Raw genomic sequence first — 17,300 nt, forward strand, 5'->3', positions numbered from 1 at the left:
GCTAGCGTAGCGGGGCGAGCTAGTAGTTAGCTAGCGGTGAGCAGCGCGGCGCCGCTAGAAAAAAAAAAAAAAAAAAAACCTCGATAAACCTCACTTTTATGGTGTCCACCGTCACGCTAAATGCCTTCGTCCACCACAGAGTGACAGCAGCGACGGTGAGGGTATCCAGGCAGTGTTTTTGTGGTAGGTGCCGCTGCCCGACCTGTCATTTACGTGTCTCGTTCCCGTTAGCATGCTAACAAAGCTAATATTGATTACCCCGCTGCGAAGCTGAGACACACAATGAAAACCTGGTCTGCTTCAATATTGACTTTTTATTAAGAGAGGTGTTTTCCCCCCCCAGATGTTAGAGACACATTAAACACGATTCGCCGAGGGTTAAGAGTTTATTTGGGCCTGTTGATTGCAATATATTCAGCTCCCACTGCTAATGAGGAAGCAGTGAAAATGGGTGTGTAGCCTCTGAGACGGAAGCCTTTCCGAACCCAGATCATCGTTTGTTTTCTGGGGGAATCTACATTGCTGGCGCGCCGGGTGCTTTAAAAAAAAAAAAAAAAGACGATCACATATAAAATGTTGTGAGGACACTCATCCTGCTCGCATTATGACCGTGTTGTTGCCTCTCAGGTCGTCCCATTATCACACCCATTTCTCTGGCAGCTGTCCAGGCTCTGCAGTGTACCTGCACCAGGCAGGTGTCTGCACACCGAGCCCGTTTACCGCTATGTGATCGCACTTCAGTAATCACAGGATGTTTCCATCACAACAGGATGAGTTGACTCTGAAGGAGAAGATGTGCAATGGAATGATAGAGTCAATATCGACAGCCACTGAACGGTTCCTCTTGTTGCTGCTGTTACTGACCGGAGAGCCCACCGTGCAAGGCTCAGGTGAGAGACTCCAGGCTTCTGTGCATGAGACAGTGCACGACACATTCATGATCGCAAATTTAACTTGATGCTAAAGCTACGGACCACCAGATTAGTTTGGGGAGCAGGATGTCATTCATTACACGTCAGAGTGACATCCTGTGATTTGTACTTGGATTCCATTAAGAGGAGACATTAGCACCATTAGGAATATAAGGAGTTCTTTATTGGGCGTTTAAAAAAAAAAAAAAAAGGTTGTTGATGATTGAGGCATGCTTAAGCTGGGAGACATCCAAAATGTGCAGGACATCGGCCACCGAGGAACAGATTTGCGGGCCCCTCCTTTATCCCTGGAAGAGGAGAGTCAAAACACTGAGTTCAGGAGTCACGTGCAGCCCAGTATCATCCTGAGTGGGTCAGACCAGTAAAGTCGTGCTATAATAACCTTTACATTTAAAATTGAAACTTTTACTTTGCTGTGGTGTTTAAGTGATCAAAACGTCTATGTTTTCATAAAAACAAAAAACAATTTCTATGGACATTACAAACAATCTCAACATAAAGCCAATTCTAGTGAAACATCGTGGTGAAAAATGCATTGATATTTACCAAAAACGTAGCTGTTGCATTATGGATGTTTTACAAACCCACCCTGACCGTGTGGCATTGAAGATTTTTTGATAGCAATGAGGGTGCGACCCTTCATGGCAGCATTACAGATGTCACATATATATTTTATCTGCCACTTTGAAGTTTGTTCAAAAATCAATGTTTCCTTTTAAGTTTTTTACCGTTTGCTTGGTGGTTTTGTCTATAAACTGTCCCTGGTCCAACAACAAAGTGAGAAACTGCAGCAGATGTAACGGCGTCTTTATAGACTTTAACAAATCCACCTTTTTGGCAGAGAGGAGTCGCTGTGGTTTCCAATTTATTATTGTTATAGCGGACACACATTTTGCCAAAGACACAGTGCAATCATGGTCTGCAAGAAAGAATGGAGTGTTAAATTGAGATAAATTCACAATATTTGTGAGATAAAGTAATTGAAAACATTTATTTGACAGACATCTATTTTTTTATTACTTGTGGCCAGAAAAGCTCAAGTTGAGAATTGTTTTGACGTTATTAGATATTTAGAAATTTGATTTACCTCCTTGTACTACTAGAGGGAGCTCCACAGTTCCACCACAAATGATCTCAAAGCAGTTGCGAATCCAGTGGTTCTGTCCTGCCGGGTTCTCTGTATTGTTCTGGTCAGAAATCATCCAGAAGCTTCACCACTCTCCTCCTCCTCCTCCTCCCCCTCCCCCTCCAGGATGCGTGAGGCCGTACATGGTCCAGAACAGTTGGGTGAATCTGACCGAAACCAACAGGGGCTCGTTCCCTGTGGGCACCGTGCTGCAGTACAGCTGTGACCCCGGTTACCTCCCCGATGGTCCCAGCATCCTCACCTGCAGCCCCCCGGGGAGGTGGACCTCCGACCCGCCTCACTGTATCCGCAGCGGTGGTGAGAGATTCTGTCCACTTCTTCTGTCATGTAACATATCGATTTCATGAAGCACTTTTTTCCACACAATCAATCCCAACAACCTTGGAGCTGATGGTCTGCAGCAGCAGAAATAATAACATATTAATTTCCTATATCACAGTGGTGCGAGTGCGACCCACTACATCCCTGTGCCGGTGGCTTAAACTGATGACACTTTCCACAGTGTAATCGTTAAAATAGAGTAAATCCTCCTGGTTTCAGAGGCGATCCTCTCAGAATGTGAGAACTTTTCCAGGGTAGCAAGGAACACAAAGAACTACTTGTTAGGAATTCCCAGAGTAGTTTAAAGTTAAAGCCATGTTCCTTGTTCTGGTCTCTATATTTAGAACCTGCTCTGCTCACATGGTGCACACGGGCACCACGTCGGATACCCGTGATGGAATCAACATTTTTCCCTTTAATAATGAACATGTGTAGGAATCCATGTGAATGAAACCGACGGCAATCGTCATGAAAAGAACTAATTATATCACAACAAACCCTACCGAACCTGGTTCCTCCAACGTGTCACTGCGGTAATGGAACAATCCGAACATCGTGTGGCACTTCGTGCTCAAATAACAGACAATAAAATATTGAATCCTGTGATTTTTCTCCCTCCATCAGCATGCCTGCCCCTCTCCAAACCCGAGAACGGGGGCTACACCTGCCACCCCTCCCCCTGTCGCATGTTCTCCCACGGTACCATCATCGAGTTCTTCTGCAATGAGGGTTTCGTCCTGAACGGAGACTACAACTACCTGACGTGTCAGGACGGAGAGTGGGACGGACCCATGCAGACCAGCTGCGTGAGCCAAGGTCAGTCCAAAATGTCGTGTCGCCGCTGGTTTTGGCCACGGCAAAACGCTCACTTTGCCGCCACGTTGACTTCGTGACTGATGCAATCGCTGCTTCGACTTTCAGGCTGTGTAAGACCGTCGATGGTGCAGCATGGCTCGACTAACCTGACTGACAGCAACAGGAGCCTGTTCCCGGTGGGAACCGCGCTGCAGTACGGCTGCGATCCCGGATACCTGCCGGCCGGGCCCAGCATACTCACCTGCACGTCGCTGGGAGACTGGTCCTCCGGAGCCCCACGGTGCATACGCAGCGACGGTACGGCCGGAGACGGAAGGCGGTCACACCGGCGGGAGCGCTTCTAGACCTTAATATCCGGACTTGCTTTTGTCTCCACAGTTTGCCCGCCTCCATATCAGCCGGAGAACGGCGGGTACACCTGCCACCCCTCCCCGTGCAGGAGGTTTTCTCACAACACTGTGATCGAGTATTTCTGTGACGAAGGCTACGCGCTGAAAGGAGACTACAAATTCCGTACCTGTCAGTTTGGGAAGTGGGACAGCTCGATGGCCATCAGCTGCCTCATGGACCAAGGTAGAAGTTCACTTGGTGGCACACTGACACCCCGTGAAGCTATAACGGCTTGGACTGAGCTGAGCAAATACTTTTGGCAATATAGAGTTTGTGAGCATCTTCCACTGACAACACCCTGCAGTGACGGTCTGTTTTCTTTTGCTTAAGGTTGCGTGAGGCCCTCCATGGTGCAGCACGGCTCGGCCAACCTCACAGAAACCAACAGGAGTTTGTTCCCCGTCGGCACCGTGCTGCGGTACAGCTGCGAGCCGGGCTATCTCCTGGACGGCCCCGGCACGCTCAGCTGCACCTCGCAGGGAGACTGGTCGTCTCAGCCGCCCCGGTGTCTCCGCAGCGACGGTAAAAGCGCCTTTCAAATCAATTTTGACTGCATTATTTGGAAACGCTGCGTCTATTTAAACAGCATCAGCAACCGGAATGACTATTAGTGTATCTATCGTGTGTCATCAGAATGATGGATGTCTCTTTGCACAATCACAAAAAACAATTTTGCCTGAGAAACATAGGTTATTACGTCGTACTGTGTTGCACCTTTCCGCAAGAGTGTCGATCTCCTCAGACCACGCTTCCCCATTGCACGCCGCCTTCAAAACAATAGAAATATGATCTGTGCTTCCTGTCTCCTTCCGCGCAGTGTGCCAGCCTCCACACGAGCCCGAGAACGGGGGCTACTCGTGCCACCCCTCCCCGTGCCAGCGGCTGTCTCACGGCACCGTGATCGAGTATTTCTGCGAGGAAGGCTACATTCTGAAGGGGGACTATAAATACCTGACCTGTCAGTACGGCGTGTGGGACAGCCAGATGAAGCTGAGCTGCATGATGGAGGACGGTAAGGATGACATCCAACCTCGCCAGCACCCGATACATCTGCGTCATTTCCACCATCGTTGGATGTTCATAGCGTTATTGCATGCGTCCTTGTGTGTTTCATGTACAAAAGCAAATGACAGCACCCACTAGTGGCCCAGAAACGATGGTTCGTCGAATTCAAATAGTTGCTGTGTAAATTTTCCTGAAACGAAAACGCAAAAATGATGAGTTGTCACTTGAAGCGTCGCGTAAACGGGTCCTAAATATTTGCTTGTTTTTGTGGAATAGTTTCAGAATAGTTTCTTCTGTAAGAGTCATGAGATGTTGTGGCTGGTACAAGATAAACCGAAGTTAAGACAGAATTCCAAACTTTTTTTTTCCGATTGAATTTTAAACGTGTTTTACAGCTTCAGATGAATTGTCCTTAGTGGGAAATAAGATACAGATCCCTGCTCTGGGCTTTTTTTAATAAATATTCCTCGATCCTGCTGTATGTTTGTGCTGATTTCTGCTTCCCATGAACATTTATTAATTATTTTCTTTCCTGTGTTTCCTTTTTGCAATTCCATAAAAGAGACCAGTTTAGTTCCGGTTTCCCTTCAGTAATTAATAGTTTCACCCTCCACTTGCTTGGCTGGCAGGACAGTAGGATGTGTTCGGACTTTGTTGATGAAATACATGAAGTATTGTGAGAAGAATTCCCCTGCGGGAACAATCAAACTGTTCATGGGGAGTGAAAAGCCTCCGCCGGCCCTCACTTTGAAAAGCACTGAACTGGAGGACATCTGACCTAGTTTACGTCTCAATGCCGTAACCATGGCAACCGTTTTGTGTCCCCCCCACAGACCACAATCCGTCTCTGCCGCTGGGAATGCCGGCTCTGTCCATCGTGGCGTCCACGGCCAGCTCGGTGGCTCTCGTCCTGCTGCTCGTCGTTCTCTTTGTGCTCCTGCAGCCCAAACTCAAATCTCTCCATCGGTGAGTCTCCGGCCATCCTCCCCCCCCCCCCACCGCGAACCGGGACGCTCCCGTCCTGACGGCCGCCGTTGTTTGTCTCCGCCTGCAGACGTGACCCGGGCGTGTCGGGTCAGCCCGTCTCCATCATGGTGGAGGGCGTCCAGGTGACTCTGCCGTCGTACGAGGAGGCGGTGAACAGCGGCGTCGCCTCGGCCTCCGCCCCCGAGTCCCGAGTCCAGATCGTGCTGTCCGAGGGGCAGCACGCCACGGCGCCGGAGGCTGGCCCCTCCCGGCCCGCATCCTCCAAGCAGCAGCAGTCGGAGATGGCGGTGGTCCACGCGGCGGCGCCGTCCCCCTCGTCCTCGTCCCCCTCGTCCTCCACCTGGGCGGCAGAGCAGGCGGGTGAGGCGGCGGGCGCCTCGTCGTCGCGGCGGAGGCCGTCCGCAGGCAGCGAGCAGCACAGCCTGTCTCTGGACTCTGAGATGGATTACTCCGACGGTAACGCCGTTTCCCTCCCCTCTCTCTCTCTCTCTCTCTCTCTCTCTTTCTTCTCGTCTCTCACGCCACACCCCGTGTTAAACCTCCCGTTTCCTCCGCAGACATGCCGCTGCTGAAAGAAGCCTGAAACACGCCGAAGCCTTTGGACTCAAAACCAGGTGTACAAAAACTAATCTGCACTGCTGAGCAAGACTCTTGTCAACGTGGCCGTCCACCCCGGAGGAAACCCCACCAACCGGCTGAGAGGGGGGGGGGCAGCAGCGGGCTCCTCGCAAAGGACTTCATCTCACCGCCCCACATGTACATAACACGTTTACATCCTCATGAGACGTCCGTCCGGCGAAGGACGCCATCGTCACACGGACAAAACTGGGAGCTCATCATGTTTACCGTTCCTTTAAACACACACGCACACACACACACACACACACACGTTCCCGCAAAGATGCATGAAGATTCCCGTCCCAGTTATTGATCTTGTTGTTTTGGATGACTCTTGTGATTGTGAATCGATCGATCACCGTCTCGTCACACAGCCTGCGTTCGCCAACACACACACACACACACACACACACACACGTCCAGAGGTATTTTCTCCCCCGTGCTCACCACCCCTCCCCCCTCCCCCAATGGCCTTAGCTTTCCACTTCTATGCACAGGTATATAATATGTGAAATACGGACTTTTCAAACTGAATGTGGGTTAAACGCCTTCCACCGCTTCGTGATTCTGATCGTGTGTGGCTTCGTCAGGCGCCAGAAAATATGATCCTTTTAATTTATTCAGGCTGCTTTGGAGATTCCTGTTTTTAATGGGAATTTTAAAAAGAAGAAATCTATAATAAAAAAAAAAAAAGAAAAGTGTTTTAATTTATTTTTGTGCCCAGAAGGCTGTTGATCAGCTTCTTTGGATGCTTCCACAGCTCGCACTGTTCACTCCGCAGCTTCTGTCTCAGTTCCTGCAGGCACGTTTCAGTGTGACACTGTAAAGGTTTCAAAAAGAAAAAAAAAAAAGTGTACAGATGAGTGTGATGTCAGTGTTCACTTTTCTTTACTTTTGGACTGAGGAAGAGTTTGATTTGTGCAGATTGTATTTTAATATATGTAAAAAGTTTTAAGTTAAGTTTACTCTGTATATATTCTATGGTCTCATGTTTTGGATTAAATATTATTTGCGGTGTTCAAATGGCACTTTGTTTTCTGGGGGGGTTTTTTTGAGTCCTTTGAAAGGAAAATTACCATAAAACCTTCAAACTTCCTCACAACATGAAGCCTCTTTGGTATATTTGATGATCTGTAACTGATCATAAAAATCATATTGACTACTTACAGTATTTAAGTTCTTAAGAGTCCATCAAATATGAAAAAGAAGTTATCGTATTGCAAATTTTCAGAAAGGTTTTTTTAGACTCAAAGAGACAAGAAATAGGTAAAATTCTCCAAAAAAAATACAATTGTAAGATAACTTTTCTTGTAAAACGTGTAACAATTGTCATTTTGAATGTAATAATGCCGATGATGTAATCATTTTTGTTTGCAATACTGTCGTACCATTTTAGAGTAATTTAATAAGTTATGAAATTATTGCCTGGTTGTATTTTTTAGAATAACTTTTAAAGAATCTGTTGAACATGTGATGATGCGTAAGAACTTAATTTCTTAGAAATTTGCAGTTTGCTTCTCAAACCTATATTATTGCCTTTATTCCTTTATGACATTTAAAATGGTCAGAATCGATCACGACCCAATGTGTAAAAAAAGTAAGCTGACAATTTACATTGTCCACATATTTCAGCCATTGTCCTATAAATTGAACAAAGCTCAGACTTCTATATATGAGAATTTTTGAATAAATGTTTTTCCAGCAGGGATGTTGTGCAACACGTGGATTTAATAACAGATCACAAGAATAAGTGAATATAAAACCAGAGAATTCTGTCTTTCGCACGTAAACACTGAGAAGTCAAAGAAAAACTTGTTTCTGTGTTTGATTCAAGATCTTTGGGGAATAATGGCGAATAATATTCTAAGATTTAGAGGAAACGTAACTGTAAGAAGATACAAGACAACAAACTGGTGTTTGAGTGTGTATTTTGTGTCTTCACACAATAAAAACAGACAGTTTTGCAGAGGAAGTGTGGCAGGATGCGTGGCCCCCTCCACCCAGTGACTGACACCCCAAAACTCCCACGCTGCGAGAATCTGCACCAAGTCGTTGAAGTCTTTGGTTGAATTCCTGATTCCTGACAATTAAAAGTGATAGCTGCTATGTGCTCATTTGTGACATTTCATTTTACATAGTAATGAAAAGTCAATATACAAAAAAACTACATCATGAAAAGGTGTAATGCTTTATTGAATTTCACTGCACTAAATATAGGCCTCTGGTTAGAAAAAAAATGATCTAAACATCTGAACTTGTACAATATTTTTGTATTTTGAGGTAGTCTATTTAAAATTGTAGGTAATAAAACGTATGAAACATTTCAGATTACATTTTGTGTGCTTACCACTTGCTGCCGACAGTAAAGTACCGGTAAAAGTTTGAAGTTTTCACCCAACCCAGCCGCTTTGAATGGGAAATTTTTCGCAGTTGCTGAAATTGTTTGCCGAAGAGTTCACAAAATTCTACGCACACTATTCCTGAAGTTTTGATGTGTTTTTGTTTACAAGCTCAAATCCGGTGAAAGATAATAGTTAATAGTAGGGATAGGATAGTAATGTTTCTGCTTCACCTCTTAAAGGGGCAGGCGCACAGAAAAAGGCTTGGAATATCTCAGATTACGTGCTATAAATCTATCAAATATGTTGCTGTTTTAATTAAATCAATTGAGAGGTTGATTATGCACCAGAATTGTGTGTTTAGTATTTTTGCCGTGACTTCTGATGTTCGCCCTCCCAATAACCTGAATACGACACAATTAATTACTTACTCACTGATCAAAATAGACCAAAGCATTTGAAGGTGAGTATTCCGTCATGTAAATGTGTCGAAAAGTGGACATTGCCCAGACGGGACACCAGAGCTTCAAAACAAGCACACGGAGGCTGTAAAACAACTTTTTGATCCCCAAAGTAGAACTCTAATCCACCTCCCACCCCCCCATATCGTCCATATCATGACAACACTTGTATTCATGACCTCTTCTACGTGCTGCTGCACACGGTCACGAAGTTTTCGAAGGATTTGAGGAAGGGACGGACAGCGTCCCTCATCAGCCATCACGGTTGTTTCACCTCCTCGGGAGGTATGACTTGAATGTCCAGGTGCGATTCATCTGTGGAGGGTAAAAATAATGTTGTTGTCCGGTCTGAAACTGAAAAGATGCAGACTTCTATGCGTCTTTGAGCCTTTACCTGCAACCGGTGACTTGTGCCTCTCGTAACACCTGAAGCAGAGGGCGATGAACAGCGCCTCGCAGCACTGGGTGGTGACGTACACCAGGGGGAAGAGGAACATGGGTCCAATCACCGCCCGATCGAAGCTCACCTTCAGGATGGTTGTGCAGAGCTGGAGGTTCTGGCATCCCGTCTCCATGGAGATTGTTCTGCAGCATCTGGAAAGAGATCGGCCTGCAGTTATGATCTGATCATCTGAAAAAATTGAACATCAATCGCCACTTTGTTGTCATGTAAACGTCAAACTTTTCTGAGACGAAATCGATAAGTGTTCACTTGAAATGTTCTCGTTGTAAACGGGGGCCTTCCACTCACAAAAAAACATGAACTGCGACACCGAATAATTCTTTAGTATCTAAAAGTCGCTTCGAACAAAAGTCACGTAAAAAATTAGATTTTGGCAGAAGCAGGGGCTCAGAATGTAGTAGACGTGCTTTTGGGAGCCCCGACTCCACTTGATCTTTACATCACCCTAAATGATTATTTAAACGCCACTCGACATATGTGAAGTGAACGCCAAAGCTTCAAGCAAGATGACGAGGCCTGAAGGTAGACAAAAGGAAGGAGGCACCGCTGGAAACAAAGGTCTTAACAACTCGATGAATCTGGTGGACAGCACTGCAGGAGCAAATGTCCTTACTCGACATGAGGCCCTGGAGGCAATACATAAACATGATCTTGTCAATCGGGGGGAAGTGTCATGGTTTTATATGATTCTGGTAGGTCTCTGTGTCTTCCCCTGTGTATCTCACCTCATGTTTCCAATTAGCCAATGGCCTTCTCCCTCTGTGAGCTCCTATTGTTGTGTTCCACCTGTGTCCACCCCTTGTCTATTTAAACCGCTCTCCCTAGGTTGTCTTTGTAGGTTCGTCTCCTCATCGTGTCGCTCCTGTTTTCCTTGTGTTCCATGGACTTTTGCTACAATAAACCTGGTTTTTACGATACTTCTTGAGTCTGAGTTGGGTCCACCTGCATTCCCTGACAACCGCCTGGTGAAGAATTTAACCAAATTTAAGAATTTAACAGGCCATTAGGGTTTAACCAGTGGTTAAATTAGAGTTTTGAACAACCGGGCCCTTGTGTTTTGTTAACTTTGGTGGGTTATGAAATCTGAAAATCCCTCAATTGTTGTTCCTTTTTTGAATCTCCTTTCCAGTAGAGTTTGTACTTTCCCTTAGCAGCTGAAAAATTCAGGTTAAGCGTATATTTTATTGCACCTTTCCCTGTTGCATGAAGCATGAAAACACTTTGAACAGACGTTGGGAGTGCTACACACGAGTAGAGCATGCAGTGTGACATTTAGACCATTTTATTTATAGCTTCACTTACTTTGGACTGAATCTGCATTTATAAGCCAACAAATATCCCAGTGTGTAGCCGATGGCCGGCAGCAGAGCCGCAGTGATGAGAATATCTGGAGTGAAGATCATCCACAGCAGGTGTCCCACTGAGATATAAGACAGGACGAAGATGATGACCGCTGATATAATCAAAATGCAAACTCCGACCTGTGGAGAGCAAGGAAACACAAAAGTGGGAAAACAGTCCATTTTACTTTTTTACTTAGATAAAAGAACTGTAACAAACCAACATTATCATGAAATACTGTCATGGTTATGATCTTGTTTTTTAAATTATTGTTTATAAAGCTTATTGTCATTGTTCTTATTCTTTTGCTACTGTTTTATTGCTAATTTGCTGCTGCAATCATGCAAATTTCAACATTGTGGGACAAATAAAGGGTCTCGCCTTGTCTTGAAGTGCATCAACTCAGAGGTTGTGCTGACGTGGTTTGAAGCATTACACAGGGTGCATCCGAATAGTCCCTCCTATAACACTTTTCAGCTGTTATATGTACCTGGACTTTTTCTGAATTTCCACTTTTGTGAAAATCTTGATATTCTGGTGTTATTCAAACCATATATCTGCTTAAATGATCAGTTTTGTTTTGGCTGCCCTTTGAGAAGTCTTACCTTCTTGATATAAGGTGAGTACTTTGGTCTGTAGTGATTGATGGCAATGCCGACGCAACAAGGAAACAAGGTCATGATAAGAGAATAAACAATGCCTGCGTACGGCACAGCTTTTTCCAGACCGGGGAAACCATGGCTGTAGATGAAGAGCAGTAAAGGCATCAGACCCAGGCCCACTACGCTAGAGCAGGTGGTCATCACAATGCTGCCAAGGGGGGAAAAACATGGAATTAGTTAAAAAAAAAAAAAACATTACTAACTGCATGAAAAGGAATTGCAGAATATCACATACATGGAAACATAAAGATGAATGAAATTACAGCATAAAAACCTATAAATTATCTATCCAGTGGAGCTAATCCCAGGTCACTATTTATGAAGGCAGAAAACAATCTGGACAGGTCATCAGTTCACAGCAAGACAAGACAAGACAAGACAAGACAAGATAAACACACACACACACACACACACACAGTTCACGCTCATCAATCATTATTGTATCTAATCAATTGCAAGGTTTTTCAGACAGTTGCATCACCGGCTGCACAGTTTCTGCAGAAATCTGAGTGCATGACATGTGCCGCCGTGCTTTATGCTAGCTCATGAGGTAACGCTGTTACACTGCTGGATCAAAGCAGTTTGTGCACACGCTGCCATCTGGTGTTCAGTTCTGGGTCTCAGTTTCCTGCGATCATTTCTTTTCTAAAGTTAGGAATCCGTAGTTAAGGTTTACCTGAGGTTCAAATCCCCTTTCAGGGCCAAGGAGAAAATGTTGGATAAGGTTCCTCCAGGACAACATCCGGCGATGAGCACAGTCACCGCTTTTATGGGGCTCAGCTGCAGGACTTTGGACAGGGTGAACGCTGTGAAGGGCATGATGCAGAACTGAGACAGCAGCGCGATGCCGATTCCTTTTGGCTGGAGGATGTAGGCTTTCATTTTAGAGACTTCCATCGAACAGCCGAGGGATATCATAGTGTTGATGAGAACGACGACGACAAAGCAGTTGAGGGCCACGTCGACGGATCTGTCAATTGGGTCGACACTCAGGACTCCGACATCAGAGGTATTTCCTTCATGAAAGGAACGAGTTTGTCCCTCATAGACGTCTGTCACATTCATGGCGGCTCTATTCCAGCGCTGTATGAGTCCAGAGGATTTCACCTGCCACACAAAAACCCAAATCTTCAACTAATTATCCAATAATGCTCTTATAATATAATATATTCTTTCAAACAGATTTCAGCTCCTACTGGACACTGTTCGTGTATGTCATTGGTCCCCAGACTTTTTCCTTCCTCCCTCCTTGCCTTAAAGAAAGACAGGAGACCCCTTCTCTGAAACCAAAGACTTCGACACACAAACTGCACCCAGAGCTTAATTTAGGCCGAATCTTGCCGGAACAGGATCTGGCACCTCCCAGATTTTGACCGACACTTATTTGATTGGATCGAACACTTCACCCCCCCCCCCCCCAAAAAAAAAAAAATCCAACCTCTTTTTCACTTTTATGTAAAAGATAGTAAATATTTATTATTTGTAGATTTTTCTGTTCTGAAAGTATAGTGAAATTTGATGAGTGGATGAATTAGCAGTGATTTTTCGCTCTGTGCTAAAACATGGCAGATTTGACAGATGTCACTCAGAGAGAGAAAGCGCAAGAGAGAGAGACAGATGTGGTCCGAACCAGCTGATTGTCCGTGGTTCTTCAACGCTGATTCATCATTCTTTTATTAAACATTTAGGTTAATTGATTGTTTGTGTTTCCCCAAAAAGGGAAATTACTATTTGAAGTGACCTTCCGGGGCTGGGCTTGAAAGTCACACGCTGCCGCAAAACTACTAATTCTTTAAGGAGAAAACACAAGGGGAGAATTTGTGACCTTCAGATCAAGCAGATTCACCACCGGCCGGCAACACTCGTGACAAAGGAGGAATTTATAGGCCGTTTGTTTTGTGTGTTTCGAGGGTTTACATCACGACACATGATGAAAACTGTAACATCATTGTTCCTCGAAAGAGGAGGCAATGTATGTTTTTATTGTGTAGTTAAGGGTTCTGTCACGCGGGCCTGGTTGCCATGGCACGAGGCGATGGCATGGCTGGAGGGGATGCGGAGAAGCTGGATACCTGTTGAGTGCACTGGGTATTTATGTATGTACAAGAGTTGCTTGTAAAAGTATTCAAAACTCTTGAACGTTTACAAATATTGTCACAATGCAACCACAACTGAAAAAATATTGTATTCAGATTTCATGTGGTAAACCAACACAACGAGAAATGGAAGGAAAATGACCCATGATTCCATTTTTTTCTTGTGACGTACAAAGGTTTTCAAAGGCCACATTTACACGTACCCGGGTTTTTCCAAAAACGGATATTTCCCCCTCTACATTTACAAACAAATCTTCATTGACAAGGACCTGCATATACACCTGGTTCAGAGCTACTATGAGCAGCCAAACCTGTAGGGGGCAGTGTAACGAGAAGCGTGAAGCCATGATAGCCAATCAAAATCCTGGAAAACCACACGTCACGAGTTGTGACATACCCAAGTGTTTTCTGATGTCACCTCATTGGTAAATAGAGTCCACCAGTGTTCATCGCAGTATAAATCCAGCTGTTCTATGAAGGCCTCGCATGTTCAGTAGAGAACATCTGTGAACAAATGGCATCATGAAGACCAAGGAACATACCAGATGGGTCAAAGTTGTGGAGAAGTTTGCTGCAGGGTGTAAAGGGTTAAACAAGCTCCCCGCGGTTCAACTGCAAGCCTAACGAGAGATGGTCGTCCACCTGAACCAGGAGTCCATAACCTGCATCTCTGGAGCCACATGTGGCTCCTCAGCTCCTCTGTAGCGGCTCCCTAAATCATCCAGAAAATTCTATGGGGAGCATATTAAGTTACATGTTTCAAAGTACCCACTGTTCCTGAAGGCAACACAATCTGCAATGCAGTCACTCACAATCCCACAACCCTCTCAGTGGAAGCCACGCCCCCATGCCAGAACAAGGCCAAAAGTTTGAACCTGAATAAATATGGGTTAGGGTTAGGTTTTTTTTTTATACTTCAAAACAGGATTTGAATGTGGAAAAAAAAAGGTCCTAATCGGAAAATATTGAAAACAAACCTTTTGGCCTGGATCTAGCTCCATAGAGGTTCACCTTTTTGAAAAGCATCAACTTCACAATTATGAAACATGTTGCATTGGTCTATCACATAAAATCCCAATAAAATACATTTGGATACATTTTGACTGTAATGTGACTATAGAGGAATCTGGAAGGATCAAAAACTTTGATTCTTCCTTTTCAGACATAACTACTGTTTACATTAATATGTGGTAAATGTATATATGATAATGTGTTTGGTTTTTTTAAGTTCTGATTTACATGATTATACTCTGAATTGTTCTGTTGCAGGGACGTGCTTTACAAATAAAGGTTCTTGCAATTCAGACATGAAACACTCTGGTCTTTGTTGCAAAGTGGAAGCTTCTTTACCATCTTTAACTCACCCTTTGCCTGTACACTATGTGTGCATTCCGGCTGTATGGTGGTGGTGGTGGTGGTGGTGGGGGGAGTTACTATGTAAAAAGTCAGACTGAAAAACAAAGTCCAGTCCACTAAAAAGACATGAAACACTTGGTATTCATGGCAGGCCTTCTCTAGTGGAGAAAAACACTGGGCAACTTGGATTTACATCACAGCATTCCGTTAAATCAAACTGTTACATGTTTTTTTTTGTTTTTGTAGAACAGCGACAATTGTTTCCTGTAAAAATGTATTAGTAGTAGCTCAATAACTTAAGTGCAGTAAAGTTTCTATTAAAGCAACATGTCACAAAATTAATTTTAAAACTCTTTTAAGCATTTCCATTCAGATCTGATGCATATGCTAAGTATATTAAAATAGTGAATTCTTGATTAATATCTTTAACAATGAAGTTACTTACATCATGTATACTCGTTAGAAAAGGCAACCCCTGACTATTGAGGGAGAGAATACTAAAAGTTTAGAGTTTTTAAAGACACTAAAGACTAAAGGTAACCCTACATTTAACAGTTTGTTATAGTTTTCTTATGTATTTCCATTATGTCTTTGTAAATCACCATTGACCTCTTTTGCTCAGAAACTATTCAGGATTCATCAGTGTGTGGTTGCAAACCAAATATATTCTCAGTAATATTACTGTTTCAGTGGAATCTGTAGTCATGCCTGCAGACATGTAGTAGAAAGCAGTGGCTGTGTGTACTCAGGCTGAGTCTTACCTTCAGCAGCTGCAGCATCAGACTGTGTCCCCTCTGGCTCCTGCCACCATCTGACTTCATAAACCAGCGAGAGGCTGCAGGAGTTCGGCGTCAAGCTGCAACAATGTTCCAAAATCAAAACCACAACTTCCTGTTGACTCTTCAAGAATAAAAGTTTTTGTGTGGTGTGTGTGTGTGTGTGTGTGTGTGTGTGTGTGTGTGTGTGTGTGTGTGTGTGTGCATACAGTTCAACACAGGTTAATTCTTCAGAAACTTATGTCACTGTAGGTGGGAATGTCCTATGGTTAAAGATTCCCGGGGGATGTTAAACAAACAATTAAAAAAAATATTATTTCGAAAATAATCTAAATTAATCCTGCTCACTTTATTTTTTAACTTTATCCAAAGCCAGATAAGTACACCAAGCATCTAATAATAGATTCAAGCCTTCTGCGTGCTATAATAATTACTTACTCTCTTTTGGGAAAAAAAACCCAACTTGCATACAAAGAATAATAACACATTGGGTGAGGCAAACATTAGTAACCTTTGCTCTAGATATTGTGTGGGGTTTTCTTCGTAGAGAACAAGGATAAGATGCTCCACCACTGTGTTGACTAACTTGGGCTGAATGGGATCACCATCAACTACAGATAGCGCCTCCCGCTCATTTCCTCCACCTTTTTTATGAGCCAAGGTCTTCACAAAGCTGAATCTCCGCAACACTCATGTACCATCTCATGCAGATTAAAGGAGATGGGTGGTAAACAGCTTTGAACACACCGCCAGTGAGTTCTAAATAGTTCCTGCAGCTCCAGTGGTTCATCATAGTTGAAAAGTGAAGTTCCACGTGGCCCAAGTCTCCCTCCACAACGTTTTCTGGTTTGTTAACGTCTATAGATGCTTCTTTTTCTGTCTGTATATTCGAAATAAAGATTAATTGGTTCGTGCTGTTCCTCTTCATGCTCTGACCTCTTTCTCAGGCCCAGTTTTCCTGGTGGCCACAGGTCAACTCTGCATTCAACCTGTATTTCATGCCCTAAAAATACAATTTCATGTGCACAAATTACGATTACAAAATTACTTGTGGCCACAAATGACTCATTTGTTGCCATGTCATTGTATGTGGGAATGTCCTATGGTTAAAGATTAACTTGTGTCGACAATTTGAAGTTTTATTTCGGATGTCATATCTGGGGCTTCACAATGGTATCATGAGGTCAAATGGGCAGCCATGGATGGGAGATGGGGGGAGGGCAGCTGGAGAGCTGGGCCACCATCTGGCCTCATAATCATATGCTGAGTGAGGGCTGCAGCCCTGATAACAATGCCCACTTAAACAACAATACATTCTGGTCCTTCATATCATCTCTATTTAAAGTTCACACCCACACATCAAACATAGTTGTGCAATTGTGTCTGTGCTGATTGCAGATTATTATACCCATATCTAAAAAAAAACATGATGATTTTGAGGATAATTAAACATTTGTGGTCTTTCTGGAGAATATTGTTTGGAAGATGTACAAGATAAATGAGATATATTAGTGGGCGCGTCCAACGTTCTGGGAAGTGTAGTTCATACAATTCACTCATCCAAACACAACTGCAGTAAATAGTTGAGAA

General features: G+C 44.0%; 2 protein-coding genes across 2 annotated transcripts; one reads left to right on the plus strand and one right to left on the minus strand.

Annotated features, from left to right (window-relative positions):
* Window positions 1–22: 22 nt before the first annotated feature.
* On the plus strand, window positions 23–7,206 carry LOC308142743 (sushi domain-containing protein 4-like). Its single transcript, XM_080513294.1, has 11 exons — window positions 23–183; window positions 770–890; window positions 2,185–2,376; window positions 3,025–3,216; window positions 3,322–3,513; window positions 3,595–3,789; window positions 3,937–4,128; window positions 4,424–4,618; window positions 5,445–5,577; window positions 5,666–6,054; window positions 6,156–7,206. The coding sequence occupies exons 2-11, from the start codon at window positions 794–796 to the stop codon at window positions 6,179–6,181; spliced, it is 1,803 nt and encodes a 600-aa protein (XP_080369420.1). The 5' UTR covers window positions 23–183; window positions 770–793; the 3' UTR covers window positions 6,182–7,206.
* A 2,069-nt stretch (window positions 7,207–9,275) lies between these two features.
* On the minus strand, window positions 9,276–12,547 carry LOC308142316 (hepatic sodium/bile acid cotransporter-like; the record flags this gene model as incomplete). Its single annotated transcript, XM_080512664.1, has 5 exons — window positions 9,276–9,331; window positions 9,411–9,610; window positions 10,782–10,960; window positions 11,426–11,630; window positions 12,159–12,547. The coding sequence occupies 5 exons, from the start codon at window positions 12,545–12,547 to the stop codon at window positions 9,276–9,278; spliced, it is 1,029 nt and encodes a 342-aa protein (XP_080368790.1).
* Window positions 12,548–17,300: the final 4,753 nt, after the last annotated feature.

This window comes from Blennius ocellaris (genome assembly GCF_963422515.1).
Source record: "Blennius ocellaris genome assembly, chromosome: 17".
Taxonomy (NCBI): Eukaryota; Metazoa; Chordata; class Actinopteri; order Blenniiformes; family Blenniidae; genus Blennius; species Blennius ocellaris.